The 19,375-nt window shown below is 39.6% G+C and overlaps 1 protein-coding gene across 3 annotated transcripts in view; it reads right to left on the bottom strand.

Annotated features, from left to right (window-relative positions):
• Positions 1 to 19,375, bottom strand: part of tmem161b (transmembrane protein 161B) — a 53,119-nt gene that overhangs the window by 12,665 nt on the left and 21,079 nt on the right. For all 3 annotated transcript variants that reach the window (XR_015936114.1, XM_088630650.1, XM_088630649.1), the window contains exons 4-9: positions 15,119 to 15,216; positions 13,103 to 13,259; positions 5,854 to 6,005; positions 3,697 to 3,757; positions 3,456 to 3,596; positions 175 to 288 (exon numbers count right to left, since the gene is read on the bottom strand). Coding sequence is in view for 2 of the 3 variants with exons in the window: in XM_088630650.1 (XP_088486776.1) it covers positions 175 to 288; positions 3,456 to 3,596; positions 3,697 to 3,757; positions 5,854 to 6,005; positions 13,103 to 13,259; positions 15,119 to 15,216 (723 nt within the window). In the remaining variant the exon portion in view is untranslated. The remainder of the gene's footprint in view (positions 1 to 174; positions 289 to 3,455; positions 3,597 to 3,696; positions 3,758 to 5,853; positions 6,006 to 13,102; positions 13,260 to 15,118; positions 15,217 to 19,375) is intronic.

The raw sequence follows: 19,375 nt of genomic DNA, 5'->3' as shown, positions 1-19,375 counted from the left end.
AATTTATTAAAGTACTGTAATGCACAACGTTACTAAGCTGGGTAAGAGTGAAGTCCAGTCTTAAAGGATCGCCAGTATCGGCAATATGGCTGCACAGTCAAATATTTTACGATTTCCATAAAGAAAAAAACATCTTTTGAATGCACAACAGAAAGGCGCAGCAATAACACTCACAAAGGCACACTCTCTTTACCCAGCGTTGGGTTCATTATGTAGTCCTTGGTTATAGGCTTCACCCACAGAAGTACCATAATTAGAGGCGCCAGGAAGTTGATATGTAGCAAAGTCCTACAAAGGCAAAGAAGCAAAATTAGTTTCAAGGCTATTCAGTGATTGTAACAGGCTGCCATAATTCACCGTCATTATCTGATCTACATTTTGTGGCCCCCGTTAATACTGACATAATTCATCATTATTTTGTAAAGCCCAAAAAAGGATTATACGAGTAAACACAAATAAGTGCAGTAAGCACCAAGTATACTGCTGTTAGTGAAGGTTCAGGAATCACGCAGCTAAAATGAACAAGGAAATGTAGGTGTAAATCAAGATTCAGAATTTAAACGTGCTGCAAAATTGCAAAAAAAAAGCAAATTAATAACCACGTAATTAGAAAAAATAATGTTTCTAAATATACAACGTTCGCATTTCTTCGTACCCTGACAACATGCCCAAAAGGAATGTTAAAACTTAATCCTCAAGCCAGATGCGTACTGAGCGGGTCTGACGTTTTGGCTTCTTGATCTGAAAAGCGCTAATTTATACAGCAGAAGACCTCCCTGAGTGACCGTACCCCTGCCAGAAAAATGAGAAGCTGGTGGAGAGGACTGCGACTGAAACGTTATCAAGCACTTTTGCCTGGTCTTCCCTGCGGCTTCTGGGCTCTGCTGAACCCAGTGGTGGAAGGAAGCTGTAATTGATGGGCTGGCCAGACCATGGAGCACACTGCCAGTATCTCTTAAGACCCAAGTTTTAAAGAACCCAGATAACCGAAGCAGCAGTGCTTTCACCTATACTTTGACTGAAATTGCACGGCTGCAGCTGGTAACATAGATGCCCAATGAAAACCAATTACCAAAAGCATCACCAATATTTAAATTTTTTTTATTGTGAATTTCATTTGTTGTTTTTTTTTACTATAAAGTGTTATTAAAGCCAAAACACATGTATATCTCCAACTAATATAGTAGCCTTTACATATTGTTAGGTATAACTTAAGATATTAAATAAAGTGTATAACATGCTTGGTTACATGATATGGGCACCTGTACAATAACCATTTGCTTTTAATCCCCCACAGGACAAAAACAGCAGGAGATTAATATGCAGTTTAAGGGCAAAAGCATTTTGATTTGTCTTGGTGCAGATCAGTAACCTAGACTACAGCAGGAACATACTCAGTTCTTTGTAAGCATAGAATCCGATGTATTGAATTTCAGTAACAAGGAGTTAATGAACCTGTAAATCTGTGGTCTCTTAAAAGAAGAAAGTGGTTTAGAATCTCTAGGGACTGCTTACTACAAAGAGCTCCCCCATGTGAAAACTAGTTGGGTTGGAAGTAGTAAGAAGAGATTTAAGGCATTCATTTGTATTACCTGTCAGTTTAGCAATCAACCTGCACAACAAGCTTAGGAAATGTTAAGCTTAAGGTGCACTGCGTAACTATTCAATCCATTACAGATCGTGAAAGTTCTTACGTACAAAAAAGGAACTAAAGGCAAAGCAATCAGTTACAATCACTATTGCAGCTGCTGGAAGAACAAATCACAACAGAAATAGGGCACAAAAATGTACAGTCAATTCTGGCAGAAGAGGCACAACCAACATCAATATCAGGGGTTTCGAGGGAAGACCAACCCATAGATCTGAGCGAGCAAGGGATTGTGAAAAATAATCCCTCGCTGAAGAAGCCCAGCGACTCCAGGCCTTGTAAAACACCAACCCAAAGGTGAACAGGTTATGGAAGCCTGCCATCACAAAGTGGATTATCTCTCCAGCTGCTACCAAGTCATGCATCTTATTTACACCACCTGACGCGAGGTGAAATGGAAACCAGTTCCAGCTGAAAAATAATCAACTGCTCTGTACAGCTTAATATCCTATTTTGATGGGAGCACCAAGAACGGTTCATGTAAGGTACAGGCCAAACGACTGTGCGGGTGTGGATTTAAAAAAAAAATCCTCTCATCGTTTTGCACAACGTGACCTTCCTCAAAATCTTGTTTTCTTCTGTTTTCAGTTGAACGCTGTTTTCTACAATATAAAACGCGTGAGCTTTCCCTTTTCTGTCTGGAGAAAACAATGGTCATTCCCACCAGCAAGTCAAACGTACTATTTAGAGAAAAGACAACTGCTGTGAAATACAGTCCAATTTCCACAATATGCAACACATCAGAAAATGAACCCTAGACAACAAATAGTAGATAAGTAGAGAATAGAGCTGTGCAAAAGTTTACAAGTTCAGTGACAGACAATTAAGAGCTGCCTGGGAAAAAAAAATGAAAATCAGAGGAAAAACAAGACCTCACAAACAATGCCAAGAGTGTATTTCTTAATCCAATGAGGAATACCTATAAATCTTGTACTTCATCATAATATGAATGGTCAAATCCAAAACATTTCTGAAAACAGACTGTTTAGCAAACAATCTGTTATTTTCTACTCATCATAGGTCACAGTCAAATCATATAAGCCTGTCATATTAAAATATAGGAACAAGTCTATAGTCATTAGCACACTATATTTTAATATAGTGTGCTAATGACTCACTGAGACTCATTTGCGCACCATTGCGACCAACACAGTAGAGAAAAGATATTACTTATCCAGAAGATATATTCTCCCATACAAATGTGGTCAAAATCCTCAGAGACATTGACAAAGGCAAACCAGCACACTTCTGACCAGTGGAAACTACATGGAAGTGCATTTAAATCTGACAACAGAACTTATCCAAATGGTTGTGGGAGTGGTAGAACAAGCTGTCTGCTTGACATACCCTGTCTCCCTTCAAAACATGGCTGGCTGAAACCCGTAGGTCTTCTAACTATCAAACAGGATAGATGGGCTCAATGGACTCCTCTTCTATGTTTAGCTTGGTATGCTTCTTGGTCCTTCCTTTAATTTTATCTAACACCATCACACTTAATACTAATTCCCTAGAGAAATAAACCGGGCTTCTGTACCAACAGGTTAAATAAAGAGTTCTCACTATAAAATAAACAGGAACTGTGTTTCTGTTCCTGAACCTTTTGGCAGAGATATAACTTTTAAAACACCTTAGTGTATTTGAAAGGTAAATGGCAGAAAATCTATGTGAGCAGAGCTTGGTTCTGTGGCCTCATTCCATTAAAGTGATCATATTAGTAGATTATACCAATTTCTAATTTAGTAGTCTTTCCGAATTAGTAATTCCCACCACAGCATTCTGCCGTAGGACTGATAACACTGCCACTTACTGTGTTACTTTTGCTGTTGCCAAGTTCAACGCATCCAGGTGCATCTGAGCTAAACGCAAGCCAGGAAATGTTAGGAAAGCACCGATGACGGAACACAGCAAAGCCAGGAACAGCTTGAATGTTAGCTTGGATATCGGGCCCCTACAAGATAAACAGATAACATTTAATATGTCATGAACACATCTCATACTCTGCACTCAGTATCACACTGAACGGCTGCAATGATAATCAGATAACTTACTGGGACTCCAGACCCTGCTTTTCAAGAAACTGCACAGCACTTTCAGAAAAATTGGCAAACCCTAGAGAAAAAGATGAACATTGTAGTTCAGTAAAAAGGATGATACATAGGAATATGCAGTTGAAGTTTTACACATTTACACACCGACCTAAAGTGAAATTCCAGAAGTATAACCCAATAAAGAGGAGGACTGAGGGGGAAGACGATAAAGTTTGCTTGTCACCTCATTAAAATACGATACAGTCTGTTCTTTACAAGTTCTAGTCCTTGACAGAAAACAGAGAACAGCCCACCATGTCCTCTTTTTTCTGAGAAAGGATGTTAGATCAATGCAGCACCATGCAAAATCCTAAAAGTCTGCATTGACACTGTCCCAGTTCTCTACCTTTATCATAAAAAGTAAATGCTTGGGCTTCCCAAGGTGGCTCAACAGGTAAAAGGGTGCTCACCTGAGCACAAGTTGAAAACTGTGCTCACAAATTCATGCCTGGGTCATGCCATTAAAAGATGAGCAGATGACAAGTGGGCGGGGAGGAGGAGTCTGCCCGCATTTTCTTACTCTTCCCCGTGTGCGGTCACAGGGTTAGTAACTGAGTTTTTTAAAACACATAGCTGCCAATTTCAAATCAGGTGGATGTAATAAATAAAACAACTGCTGAATTAAAGAAGTACATGCAGAAAAAGGAGGCAGAGACAACAATATTACAGCTAAAACAGAGCCGTATTTCTGGAAGTCAATACATTTTTTGCATAAAAAGCAATACGCTGTACAGTGGCAGCCCAGAAATAGACCACCTCAAAGGATTCTGGGTCACAGCCTTGAATCCAGTATCAGCCTTGGAGATCTTGAGAGATGCTATGACTGTACTTGCACTGCTGTAGCTACTGTAACATTTGTTTCTTCTTTCTACTTTTCATTGGAATTAACCTTCAGTTGTGAACTGCAGCCAATGCACACTGACACAGCTCCCCATTTGAATTGGTGGTGTACGTAACAAATAAAATATGTTTCTACTGTTGCATCCCTACTTCAAATAGGAAAGAGATAATAAAAGTAAAATGATTTAAATCAAATATCACGTATTTGACTTATAGGTCAATTAATGCATTTTAACTCAGTGCTTCACACAGATGTTCTTGCTCATTACATGTGATTTTGAACAAAGTAAATTGGCTTTGAAATATCTTGTTGTGCAAAGCTCTACACAAACTATCGATCCAAAAGCCATGAGCAGATCTGAAGCCACATGGTGCCCACTAATTGCTTTGAACACATTTTCTCCAGCTCGGCTTCTTTGTCAATATATGTGATACAGTTCACTTTCCTTTACCACTGGTGTTAGCTGTCCAGACACCAGTCTTCCCAGCTCATCAGAGACAAAAATGTTGCATTTTTTAAATCATGTCCCCTTGCCCCCTTTCCAAAGTCTAAACAATAGAGGAATGCTAATTCCTTAAGGATATTGGCTACAAATATAGCAAGTAAAGTGTCATATATATATTTTGAATTATAAACATTTTACAACATAAAAGGAAATGTTCCAGCATCATCATTATGGTAACTGCTTCCATCAAAAATGGAACAGCACAGACCAGCTGAAGAGACTGCAGGTCATCATACAGATGTTCTTGAAGCAACAAGCAATTAGATCTTTACTGCTGCTACCTGTGCTTTTGTAATCTGGTACTTAAATAAAACTTAACTAGAGCAGTTTGACCAGCATCTGTTTCACTGCACCAATGCCTCCTGCAGAGTTAGATGAGAGCAACTATTTTCAAAGAGACTTGAGTGAGCCCATTTAAAGAGAGGACTATGGGATTCCTCAACACCTCTGTGAGATCTTCAAGTTACTGTGCCAGAGCAATGATCTCTGGCAGATCGAGAACATGACATCTTCGGGAAACTTTGTCGCTTAATGGGCTAATTAAAGTTTGCTCTTTAATCACTTCCATTCATAAACGTTTGATTAACACCCATTCCAGAAGCCTATCTTTGCTTTTATAAGGAAATGTTAGATTACCATAATTTGAAAAAAAAGCTTGGTTTTATTTAATGAAAAAGCATTACCCTGCTTGGATTTTAACCACAGGTTTTTAAAGGCAGAGCTGCCCTACTGATACGCATGATTATTTGTCTATCCGAAATGCTGATAGTACCTGTTTCAAGCCCAAACTCCAAGTAATTCTCCGTCACAATCAGAATCGCCATGGCTTTGACAAAAAAGAAGAATGCAAATGTGATGCAGACTGAGCGCTCCCCACCTTCTTCTACCCTGAAGTAGTGAGCGGTCAGTGAGAAGAGGACCTTTCTGGGAAACGGAAATGTTAAGGACATCAGGCACAATCCGTCAGAACAACATTCTTCTAAGAGAGAACAAGAACGTTCACAGAAACCGATACAAGATGCAAGGCTTCGGCTAACTCAAAAGCATGCATTAACTAGTAAAATATGACCCGTTTTCTTAAAATTAGGGCTCTTTCTGACCAATTATCGAGAAAAACTTTTTTATACTCCCGTTTGTTCTTGAAGCATACATACAAAATATCAGACATCTCCAAAATATAATGGATTAAATGCCGGCTGGGGCTCCTCTCTAACCCACATTTAAAGCCAATAAGACTAACAACATTGGAGAATGAACATCAAATTCTTTGTTTTTTGGGAAAACAGATCACAATCCTACCTGCATATACAAAGCAAAGAAAGCCCATTTTTTTATACAAATTCTACACCATTTTCTTTTTTAATGACAAATGTGGTGACATCCAAGCATTTCTATGTGCAGAACATTTCTAGATATCTGCTGAAGCAGAATGCACACTGTGACCATTCCAAGAACCAAACTTCAAAAAACACCCCCATTGCCATTACACAGAAGAGACACTTTGGCCATTTTTATAAGATTCAGGAAACCATTTACATTCATTTTGACCCATGGATCCGAGTACCATCAGAAAAATGAAAATGCATTCTAATAAACCTTCCACTTTTCAAACTGTTCTGTGTTTTGGAATTGCAATACAAACAGCAGTGCTTAAAAATACAAACTCAAAGTCAATTTGTCAAAACTGGTTTTTCTTTGTCAAAATGTGTTCTCTGACCCTAAAACTGAAAATCACATTTTCTTCCCTGTTCAACGTGCATACAGCTGCTTAAGATTCGTCCACAAAATGATTACTTCCATTTTGAGTTCAACATTTCAGATACTGACAGTTTTTTTCTGTGCTGTTCAGAGCATATGCTCAAGGGCGAATTTCAGTTTTTGTTTCCTTACACAGTACAGATCTCCCCTGTCACACACATGGAGACATTTCCACCTAAGGGTAAGAGCAAATCAACCCTATAGCACTGTCATGGCTAAATCAGCCACTATAAAGCTACAATTTTTGGAGATTAAAAAAAAAAATTTGGAAGTAGCATTTCACATTTCTGTTTTTAACTTAAAACTCTCGATGCTTTAACATAGAAGGATCTGGCTGGGTTTGCTCTTTCATATTTAGATAACTGCCACTAGTGCTGCTCTGTGCTTAGCTGCTGCTGGGTCATAATGTTCTTCAAATCAATCAGCGTACCCTTGGAGAACGATAATTTCCTTCACATGCACCAACGCCCGCCTGAAATAATTTGGGAAACTGAACATAAGAAGGACTAACGTACCTACCATGGAGTTTGGAAAATGCAATTTAATCTCACTACAAAATCTGAGTTCCTTAAATCAGCAAATGGTTTCCTTAAAACCATTAATTAAACATTTGTTTTTTGTTTTGAGATTAAGTTCTCATTTTTTACAGTGGGCTGGACAGCTCCATTGGCAGAACACAGTAATGCAAGGGTAGGGGGTTCAATACCCATCAGCTCCACAATGCCACCCTGCCCTGCCAGTGTGAAAAGACCTTCATCACACAAAGCACTGACTCCTTGTAGAAGGCAGTAGTTGAAACAAGCAACCTGAACTCTGTAACTGTTAGACAGACAAACTCAATTCAAAATCTTTAATGAGGAATAGTTCAATTACGTAACAGAGCTACACTGGAGAAACAATTGAAAGAGTCTGTGTGCAAAGGTAGATCGGAGAACGAAATTCATTGCTGTTACGTTACTAAGGCTGTGACATTGCAGTGCAGGGCGGAGCGGTGGCTCTGTGGCTCAGGATCTGCGCCTGTGGCTGGAAGGTTGCCGGTTCAAATCCAGCAGCCTGCAGAGGAATCCTACTCCGGAGGGCCCCTGAGCAAGGCCCTTAGCCCCAACTGCTTGTAAATGGCTGACCCTGCGCTCTGACCCCCAGCTTCTCTCCCTGTCTGTGTGTCTCATGGAGAGCAAGTTGGGGTATGCGAAAAGACAAATTCCTAATGCAAGAAATTGTATATGGCCAATAAAGTGATCTTATCTTATTTAAGGCAATCACCAAAAATATTGTGTACAACTGGGCATTCACTATAGCATTTACCTTTTCAACATAACTCCATTACGTTCAGAACTTTTTTACCTCAGCAACAAGTGCAGTCTAAGAAGTAATATAGTAGTTTAGGATCTGAACTTCATTGGAAAGACGGACAATCAGAGAAATGAGAGAGAAAAAAAAATAGTAGCACGTTCTTTTATTTACTTTAAAACGTGTTGTACGTCCTAAAACAGAAACCGGCGGCTGGATGTCGCACGCTCCTCACAGTGAAGATCGCCTGGTGAGATCTGCTGTACGTGACGAGCAAGAAGTGCGATACCGAGAAGAAAGCGCAGTGAGAACCCGGCGACACCAAGAGCTTCAGGGGAAATGGAGCGACCCCAGAGGGCGTGGATCCTGACAGCACGGAGCATTCGTGTGGACAACGTGTGAAACACGGCAAAACATGGAAGCTGCAAGTCCTTGAACAGCTACGGTACCGATTTTAAAAAAAGCAGGAACGTCATCTTTTGCAGACTGAAGCCCAGTGTAATTAGCAACAGCAGGGCATTTTCTGAATTGCAGGTCCACAAGACCGTCCACGCTTTTCATTGTGGCTGTCATCGATCCCATGACTTATCAGTGTCTGCTGATAAACCACGCAGACAAGGAGCGAGTACTGTACTTTCATCTGACATATCTCATGAGATGAATGCTGTTAAGTCAAAGCTGTCAATGAGCAACATGCTGGTTTACTTTATTACTGTTTTTGTTTTAAACCAAGGACAGAGTTAAGAAAAGTCTTAACAAACAAGCAGAACAATTCTACACATCAGTGATCAAGGGTGCAGCCCTTAATTGTTTTGGTGGCAGAAACAGAGGTGCTCCCAAAACAAGAATACCAGAGATCCAGAACAAGTGCCATAACCACAATCCTCCCAGGAATGAAAACTTTGCCCTTTTGGTCATCTTTGGTTTGGTTCTTTACTGTACCGAGTCAGTCTAACATGAAGAATCACCCACCCCCTTCAAATCTCCAAGTTACTACTTTGTTTCAAAATATCGCACCACATAAGCCTTTTTGAATCCTGTCTGTTACGTAAATGTATGTTTTAAAATAAAATAAAAAATTATTTGTCACACCTCACACAAGACACTACTTTTCTTAAGCAAAATGATAGCTTGCTGTTAAAGAATGTAATCCTAAAACGGTCTTATGTGCATAAAGCGAAGGAGAGGTCTTTAAAGTCTCTTGTGCATTTTATTTGATCCTGTTCGTTTCCAGGATGGATCTTCAGAGTGCAAACCAAAATCCGCGTTTTTGCGCAAAGAGATTTTTAGCTGCAAAACACTCCTGGAGACAACTAAATTTTACAAGGGTCTATAAACATGTTTACTGCACAGACACACTGCCCTCATCATTTCCATTACAAGTAAAGAGGATAGGGCTCATTAAAGGGCCTTTTACCACTCCGCTGTGTCAACAAGAACATTTAATAGCATGTTATCCCCTGGATAGATCATACAGGCACTGAACACAGTGCAGGACTGCTTCAGCTCCCTGGGGATAAGATGTGTACTGTGGGTGAAAGAGCATTTCGCTCTTCTGCCCCTAGCCTCTGGAAAACCTTGCCACTTTCTATCACAATCTCAGACCCTGTGACTGCTGAATTTGCTATTGCAAATCAACCCTCAGGCAACCTGTTACAGTCTGTTCAAAAATTTGTGAAGTACACGGGCAAAAAAAAGTTATTTTTACTAACATGATCCAAAAAAAAAAAATCGCTGAAAGGTTTTCGTCTTCAAATGCAGGAAATTAGGGAAGCGAAGTAGTGTTTCCATCTCCTGTCAAAATCATTGCTTTAATGAAATGAATGCATCCTGCATGCCAACAGGAAATCGGTCAGCTGCATTTTCAATTTATGCTATCTAGTACTGTATACAAATGCTTGTAGCTTAGGCAGACAAACTACAATGTCACGCAACACACTTTGACAATGAAGCAGAAGCACTGAAACACTACTCTGGACCCGGCATTCTATTCATAAAATGAGCAACTATCAACTGATTAGAAATCAGACCTATTCGTAGTAAGAAAAGCTTCTTTCAGTTTGTAGGACACGAAGTTCACTACACTATTCCCACATCCGTCTACCACATTTCATCAGAAGGAACCCGAGTCACAAAAAGACAACCACAACAAATAAATATTCTATACATATACTTTGGGCTTACTGACTTTATAAATTGCGATTCTGTTTGCCTTGTACACTAATTGCTGAGCAGCAGGGCTGTTTATTAGGTTCTGAGGCAAAGTAGCTGACCACCCAGAGTAGAATCTGATCCAAAAATACATTCCAGAAGCAGGCTCTTAGGCTTATTTCACATATATAAATATAGGAGACCAGATACACTTATCAGAAGCTGGGGGGAAGTTTTTCTTGCAGAGAGGCAGATGAAGCTGAAATTGAGTAGGCTGCTCATAGTACATGCAGCTATATCATCATCTCTCGAGCTTTTCAAGGAAATCAGCTTGGTGTGCCAGAAAAATTGGGTCTTCAATTTTCTGCAGCAAGCAATGCAACGGTACTGAACACCTCCACAGCAGTGAACTTTTAACAAGTGAGATTTAACCTTCAGACTGTGGCAGGACTGATTCTTATGATTTGGTGACTAGTTAGTGAGGAAAAAAAAAACATTAGTTACAATTTTCTAGCACTACATTTCTAGTTGAGGGCTAAATTTTCCCATCACCAAAAGGTACAGGATAAATTCAATACGCCACATGCAATCTCTTCCTACTAAGGTTGCAAATCCCAGCAGACAAAAAAAAAACAACTTTCAGACATAACATGCACTTTGCCTACAGCTGCAGTACAACAAGATTTTTCTTCCTACTTTCTGCTTTTGCCGCCATGTGAAGTCAAGAAGAAGCATTAACCTGCAATCATCAAAACACAGGAATCGAGGCAAACACAGAGTTGTAGCGTACTTCAAATTCTTCGAGTATAACTTTTATAGACAGAAGGTCCAATACATTTCAAATCATAGTAAATACATCACAGGAGGCTGGACACCGACCTGTAGTATTGTAATGGAGCTCTACGATTTTCCTCAGCACACCTCATCCTTGGCCATGCGTTACGCTTACAGATTAACTTTGCTAGCTGCGTAGAAAGATTCTTCAACACTGGTTTAGAGGTGTTCTTATTTTTGTCCCCCATTCAGTTTGGCATGAACAGCACCCTCTCCACACTTAAATTCAATGTCCCTTGTCTTGACATGAGCAATTGGTTTTTACTTGCATTTTGCTAAGGGCCTGTCTACTCTGTGGACAATGCCAGGCAACCAAACTCCAGGGAGACACGCATCAAGGACTCTGAATCACCAGCAGTGTACCATCGGAACCGCAGTGTTTTGGGAATAGAGTCTCCCACCTCCACTACTTCTCCTTTTTAGCTTTTGGTGGCACTGGCCATGCTGGAAACTGAGGCTCTTCGGGATCTGTGATAATGGTGTCCTGAGCTCGGATGACCGTTGCCAGGCTTGGAGTAGAATCAATCTGTTGATGTGATCTCTATCATGGTGTGGGGTTGTTGGAATGGGCTGCTGTATTTTACTTTCTTTGACAACCAGCTTCTCTCGGTTACTTACTTCATGTTGCATAATTTGGGGGCACATACCTCCCCATATGTGGGACTTTTCATGGTCTTTGCTTTCAACATTATTTTTGGTTGATGAGAAACAGCATGGCTTTTTTAAATGTACAAACGCAACTATAGTTTTATACTGTATGAAAAAATAGTAAATACTAGACACATGGCAAATGTCTTATCCCTAAATGGATTGTAGCTTCTCACATTGATTCCTGAAGGGCTTGTAGCTTCTATGCATTCACTAATTCACTGCTTATGGGTTTATATCAAGAAAACCATGGAATGACAAAAAGGCAAAAGTCTGAATTCAGTGGTCATGTTTTCCTGATTTCACTCTGTTAAGTGAACTTGAGAGGGAACGTCCTTTTTAGATGAGGATTTTTAGTTTTACAAACACCTTTCAACATGCTGCAGAGGCAAAGTAAAAAGAGTATTTTAGGTGAAGTTATTTTCTACTTCTAAGCCTGACACTGTACAAATGCTAGCTGCCAGATCTGAGGAGGCACTATATTATTTTAACATCAGAAGCAGAAACTCGTGCAGTTGCACCAACCTGAAAATCAAGCTGCCCAATGCGAAAGGAAATTATATTCATTACAGATTTCAGGCAGCCTGTTTAACTTTACTGAGCAGTTAAAAGCACGTCTGAAAACTCTGACTGCTTAGTACCATTTTTGGCTTTTTCATTCACGCCTTTTTTAATACCTAATAATAATCTAAGGAAAGAACCTATACAGAGAATCTTATTTGAGCTATACCACTCTTTGTCCTTATTTTGAAGTAGGTAGTGTTTTTTTCCTCTTTCACTTTTCACTTGGGTTGTAAAAAGCAACTTACTAAAAGCTTGAAAGACAATCCATCAATGAAATAATTGTCAGAAGTGATGGAGCACGAAAAGGATTACAAACCCAGCAGGACGTTTATTACTCTTTTTTAGCTGAGACCACAAGAGTGTGCTCCATTTAATTTAATGACAAAATTACTAGATATTAAACTGGAATTCCTAATTTATTTATTCCTCACAATAATGGGAGCTAAATTCATGCACCTTTTAGAAGAAATGCTGTATGAAAAGTTATCCTAAGTGCATCCCATTAAATTTCACTTTAAAAAACACAGTGAAAGACTGCTGAGCAAATTAGCGCAGGATACAAACGCTATTTAAGCACAAAACCAATTTGAGGGAACAGAAAATCCAGGGTTTGTTGATATTGTTTTTGAAAACCCATGTTGAAAACAGCTAGTATATGGTTTTCAAAACGAAGTGTGCTTTAAAGAAACTGTTACTTGCAAACAGAGTTACATCGTTAACAGAAAGATTAAAAACAGTGCATACAATAAAAGCCTTGACACTTTCATAAAGGATACATCACAAAGGCTAGGACAAGCAGGCACCAGATCACACTGATGTTCATCTCACTGGAGGGCTTCATCAAGCTGTAGTAGAACTCCGTAATGAGATACACTATCGTGGCCGCAACTGTGAAGTCCACCAGCCACTGGTACTCAGGGAAGTAATGCAAAGCTGAAAAGCAAAGAGGAAAGTTTTGAAATTGATGTCAGTTCCTTCTCGGTATTGGAATTCACACCAACAATCGCGACCAAATTTGAGGTTTTCAACAAGTAACTCTGTGCAGTGCCGTTATGTAATCAACCTTTAAATCTAATTGCTGTGGTGGAGACAATCTATGAGCATTTACAGCTTTAGTAAGAATGCATCCATTAAATAGCAGCAAGACGGAACGAAGAAGAATAAGACCCTTATTAACAATCTTCGGTAACAAACACTCTGCTTTAAGCCAGAGTGATTTTGGAGGAAAAAAAAATGGATTTATTTAAAACTAAACTGCAGAAGCTAGTAGTCATTGAGGGTCATGAAGTGGGTCATGGTTAAAGATATGTTTTGAGCACTGAGCTTTTCTATCCCTTCTGTAAAACATGAAGGGTTAAAAAAATTGGAAAAAGAGTATTGTGGTTTTGATTTAGGTTGAATATCTACAATAGAGATTGGCAACCTTTCAGAAGGGGAGTGCCACGTGGTAGAGTTAGACGATTTCAAGATGACGCCGTTCCACACGACATCCCACCTGTAGCTCTCTCTGCTTGTTCTTATGGATTTGTGTGCCACTAATGATAGCCCTACTTACATTTTGATTAATAAAAATTAATAATAAAATATCTAACATGAATAAGTTAGTAGGCACAGATTACCACCCAGTGTCATCCTTGCCCTTGCCGAGTTCTCCAATCTCAGGCTTGTAGCAGAGTTTGAATCTGCCTGGGTACCACTGTAGTCTTCACATTATCAAGCTCACAATTTGAATTCTTGGTACAAAGATTTTTCTGGTGAATAATTAAATGAAAATTTACAGTGGGGTGACCAATGACCCGCAAAACCTTCCGTTTTTTAACCAAAGCATGGGCACCATCGGTCGTCACAGAAAATATTTTCTTGATGTAATTTCCTCTTTCAAAATGATTAATCGACATCTTAGTTGTGTCTTACCCTATGGTCGTGCCACGCATGGGTTTTAGGCAGCATAGCTCTTCTCCAATTCCATCCGAGTCACAGTATCTCAAGAATGGCTAACAACGGCACACTCAAGAGCATAAACAGCTTGGTCTTTATGTTGAACAAATCCATATTCATCTTTCCCATAGGGCTGAAATGAGTGAACCCCTAAACTTTCCTCTCTCAGCAAGTGACTGTTTGTCTAAAATGTCTGACTTAATAGTTCAGTGAGAAAAATGTTATCAATGGCACGGACTGTGAGCTTTCCTGTGAAAATAATAGGAAAGCCCCACTAAAAACAATGCAGTAAATAAACCAAGGGAGTCGTTTTTTTTTCTAAAGAGCTTTCATTGTCTAGCATGCTGGAGAGAATTATAGAACAGTAAAGTGCAGTTTTTAATTTCTTTGTGGCTTTTTAGATTTTTATTGTACGTGTCGTTATAAACCACTTTAGGTGCCAATAATGGCACACGTTACCAACCCTTCATCTGCACCAATACGTTTCTGTATCAACATTTCTGCAACTGCAACATGCACTATACCATAAAATTACTTCCCAGCTAACCGCAGAAATGTCGATGTAGGATGAGACTCTTGCTGCTTATTTCTGGATTGTTAAAATTTAAGATACAGAATGTGAAAAGATAAAATACAACCAGCATCTGGAGAGAAGTAAAAGGATATCTAAGTAGTGTTTCAAAGGGTAGCCTAGATTAAAGACACTTATTTAAAAATCTTTAAATGAAAATAACCGTTTACTGCATGCGTGGCTACAAAGACAATGTTCCCATGAGACACACAACAGGTCTTAGGACAGGATTTCATACCCCCTTACAAATGTCTCAGTATTCCGAAGATTTCAATAATCTTACCTAGTGTGTCCACTTCAGCGATTGACTTCGTCTCCAACTGTAGATCAATGTCTTTAGGAACGGTCATTGGCTTATTTTCTATATGCCCATTGTACTTCCTGAACCAGACAAAAAAAAGCACTGTAAAAGATTTGCGTTTTTCTTCGTGTTCTTTTTAGGCTTGTTCTCTCTGTCACGGCTTTGTCGTCTCAGCAACACTGGACTGAGCCTCTTAGCCTGGTCCTTAAAGGGTTTGTTCTCAACCGACTTACCTAAATAATTAAAGGATTATTTTGAGATGAGAAGCACTTACAAAACACTTGAAATTTTACTTCTGTAGTTGTATTCTGTCTGCTGGAAAAAAATATTTAATATAAAAGGAGGCAATTAAACCTCTGACTAGTTAATTGGCTGCTTTAAACTCTGGTGTGCTTATAATAAATGTTTGAAAAATGTTTTTTTGTTCAAAGATCTAGAAACATCCCTATTCTTCACATACATGCAGCTTTAATTCAGAGCTTAATCTGTAGCAAATGCCTTATGCATGCTTTGTAAGAACAAGGAGGCTATGATGAAAAACCACTTCATCTACCCGTCTCAAGGAGACATGGGGACAAATTTATCACAGCACAGAGAACTAGATGGGCCAAATGGCCTTCGCTCATTTGTAAAACAGGATTCTGAAGAAAAGGATATAAATAAGCAGGTCCTCTGCTTATCCTTCTGGCTCTTGCACATGCTCATTGTCCACATGAATAATGGCAGACATGAGGGAGCATCATGGTCACTGATATCCCACAATACCTTGGTGCCACGGTTTGCACAATTACCTCCCACAAACTCTAAGGACTATTAAGATCATTATTGTGAATTATTTCAGAAACCCTCACAAAACTATACCTTCAACTTTGCCTCCACGGTAAAGGAGCAAACAGAAGTATCTACAGTGATATGAAAAAGAAAGTCCGCCCCCCTTCCGATTCTATGGCTTTACATATTAAGACCTATCTGACCTTCATAGGGTCCTCACCAAGTCCTAATAGTAGATAAATCTAACCTCATGTGAAGGGTAACACACACAAATTTTACTTTGTCATTATTTATTAAACAAAAACAAAATAACCCAAAACTGTGTAGCCTTGTCTGCCGGTGCTCTCTTACTGCTTCCATATCAGTTAAGAATGTAAGCAGAATCAGCAGAACGTAAGCTAAACAAGTGCCCATGATTGATTGGCCAACAAGTGCTTTCAGAAACAGTCAGCTTGGTCTGGAGCATTCAGGTTTGTGGTAACACAGCTATATGTGCGCTTTCTTGTTTTCTGAAGTTTTAGCTTTGCTTTATTTAAAGCACTGGAAGTTGCATTTAAAAAAAGAGCTTTAATCTGTAAAGATGATCAATGATAACGAAATTCATAACCTGTCCTGTTAAAGCAAATCGAAACGTCTATATCCCAGTTGAGAGAACGGGAGGTAGAAGCACACCTGGCGATCCTGCGGTTGGCAATTGCAAATTGCAACAAGAAGGGAATCCTATTTTTCTTCCCTGTTCCATCAGACTTGACATGAGAGATGAGACACCCATGGCGACCTTGCTGACAGAGCGACTGCGGGTGGAACGGGTTCGAATCGGGTCTGCCTAGCCCCTGCAGGCCCGAAGCGAGGCTGGTAAGAATCGGGCTCTCCCTGCAGTCAGTGCTCACTCTCTTGCAAGGCCCTGTGCTGCTTGCAGCAGGACGAAATGACGCGCGGCTGACCTGAAGGCGCGTCAGAGGTGTGCGTGCAGGTACGAGGCAGCGAGCGGGGCCGGTCCATTAACAACCGGCATTTCCAAACGTGTGCAGATGGGAAAAAAAAAAGAGACGATGGGCGATCCCCAATTGAAAAGGGGAAACAGACTCCCCCTCCTCTGCCGCCAACCCTGAAAAAATGTTTATACTTGGAAAAATATGACTAGGGTTTGTTTAATCTGCCCTTTACCTTTAGCAGGATACCCGAATTCACATGCACTGTGTTGCTGAGAACAGCGATCCCAGTCTGTAGCACAAGCCCACCATTCCTAGTACAAACTCTGCTGGGGAGTCAACAGCAAATAAGTTAATTTGTGTATTTTTTTTAGTGCCGGTTGAGGAAATCTTTCTGACACTGAACAGGGCCCTGTCTTTCAAAAATATTGTACCTTCTATCTAATAGATCAAGACTCACTGAATGGGTTTTCTCACCGACTGTGCCAGTGGCCGCCTGTCCAAAGAAAGCAGTGTCTTTTTTGTTGGAATAGCACGACAATACTCATGTGTGACGCAACAAAAAAACCATCATAACGGCCATGGCCTGGCCACCTTCAAACTCTGAAGGCTTTTATTTATTTATATGCAGCTGACACGTGAGATCTAAATGATCATTATCGTGTACAACAATAAAATGAAAAAGGAAAAAAAAGATAAATAAAAACCCATAGGTTAACCCATAGGAGGACCTGGCTTCTGAATTGGATTTGCTCTAAAGGGTAAAGGTGTCACTTTAGAGCAGACATATGCTGCAATAAGTATTAAAGCATATTTCCTTTGGCAACTGTAATAACCTGCCAGAAACCGCCATGAAATCAATTTAGTTTCACATATGAGTGTAATACGAGCTCATTAGTGCCACCCCTAGAACTGCAAAATCAGTAGGAGGAAAGGCCCCAACTGCTGAAGTCCAAAGCTACACCACAGGGGCACGTATTACTTAGCATGAAATAAAGCATTAAACACTTGTGCTCAACTGTTTTTATGATCGTTAAATATTTAAAATGGCTCTATTTATCTTGCATGTATCAGGCATACATGAACAAGAAGAAAGCACGCGCAACAATGACATTTTGAGGCTGGCTGGACTATACTTCGTTCTCGGAGTAAAAATCATTCAGTGTGAAAAACACTGGGCTTCACCTTGTAATGATGTCCAGGCAAGGCAAGGAACAGGCTTGCCTTGTGATGACAGCGTGTGGCAGCCAACATCGATGACACTGCCGTTTCCCTTTTTGTTTCTAAGCATACATTTTCTTTTTTTTTTACACCCGCTTAAGCTCCAAAAGTTAAGCTTCTTCATTTCTCTTGGGCCTCAGAGTTAAGAAGATACAAAGCACACTTAAAAAAAAAGAAGCAACAGATTTTCTCCGGGGAAACAAAAAAAAGTCATTCAAAGTGGCTAATAAATGTTGCGAATGTCTGGATCAGCGGGCAAGTGGAGAAAAAGTATCATCAGGAGTTGAGGATCATGCCAGTCTCATGCTATGCCTGTGGTGCCCACAGCTGAGAGCCAGCTGTCTGTGGAACTTTCAAACCTTTATCCAGCCCTCTGTGCTGTTTGCTCACCCCATGGGCACTGGTGAGCAGGGCCTCTCATTAGAAAGCCTCTGTATGACACTCCACACCAAGGAGCCGGGAACACTTTTAAAAAAGAATCGGAATCTTTTTAAACAGGGATGCAATTACAAGGGAACCTCTTAAAATATACACGGGTAACCTTGTGATTATTTAAAACTGGATGAATATTAAAAGAATCAAGAAACTAAATGTCATATACTCAGTTCTCGATTTACATGAACTGCTCTTTTGTGGTTTCTTTAACCCTATTCTGATTGAAAGAAATCTGAAAGAAATGAAAGAAGGCTGCAGAAGTGTATGCTATAGCTGACTGACCCAAGCTGTGCAGAGCTCAGTGCTTACATCATAATTCTGAGACTCCAAAGGAGTCTTGGTTCTTTTATTAAACGAATGGGAAGTTAGTGAGAAGTTCAGAAGCGTGTTTGTATTTTTTGTGGTATTGTTCTATGCTGCTGTTATACACATCCTTTGCATCTTGACTGAATAGCAATTGTAAGCTGCTTTGGATGAAAATGTCTGCTAAATGAATTAATATAATAGACACTGATATATTCTAATGCTTAGCTGAGTGTTAATCACCTAACCCTCCATGAATCCCCAGCAAATTACAGGTGCATTAAAGGGTAATGTTAGAAATCAAAAGAATCTGTCTTAGACTCCGCATTACAGTAACATTACAGGTTGCTGTAAGTAAATAGTTAGAGACAATGTGTCTGTTTAATATAATTCACAAACTTCCATTAAAACAGCAAAACAAAAAAAAGTTTAAATCCATTACTTTTTTTAATGTCTTTGTGGTGGACTGTGCAGAATTACATTTTCCTATAGTAAAATAATAAACCATGATGAATTAGAACTATGTAGCATTATCAAGCTCAAAATAATTAAGGTATATACTGTATAAATCTAAAAC

Source organism: Lepisosteus platostomus, chromosome 4 (assembly GCF_059453375.1).
Source record: "Lepisosteus platostomus isolate fLepPlt1 chromosome 4, fLepPlt1.hap1, whole genome shotgun sequence".
Classification (NCBI taxonomy): Eukaryota; Metazoa; Chordata; class Actinopteri; order Semionotiformes; family Lepisosteidae; genus Lepisosteus; species Lepisosteus platostomus.
This window is presented reverse-complemented; position numbering and strand designations above follow the sequence as displayed.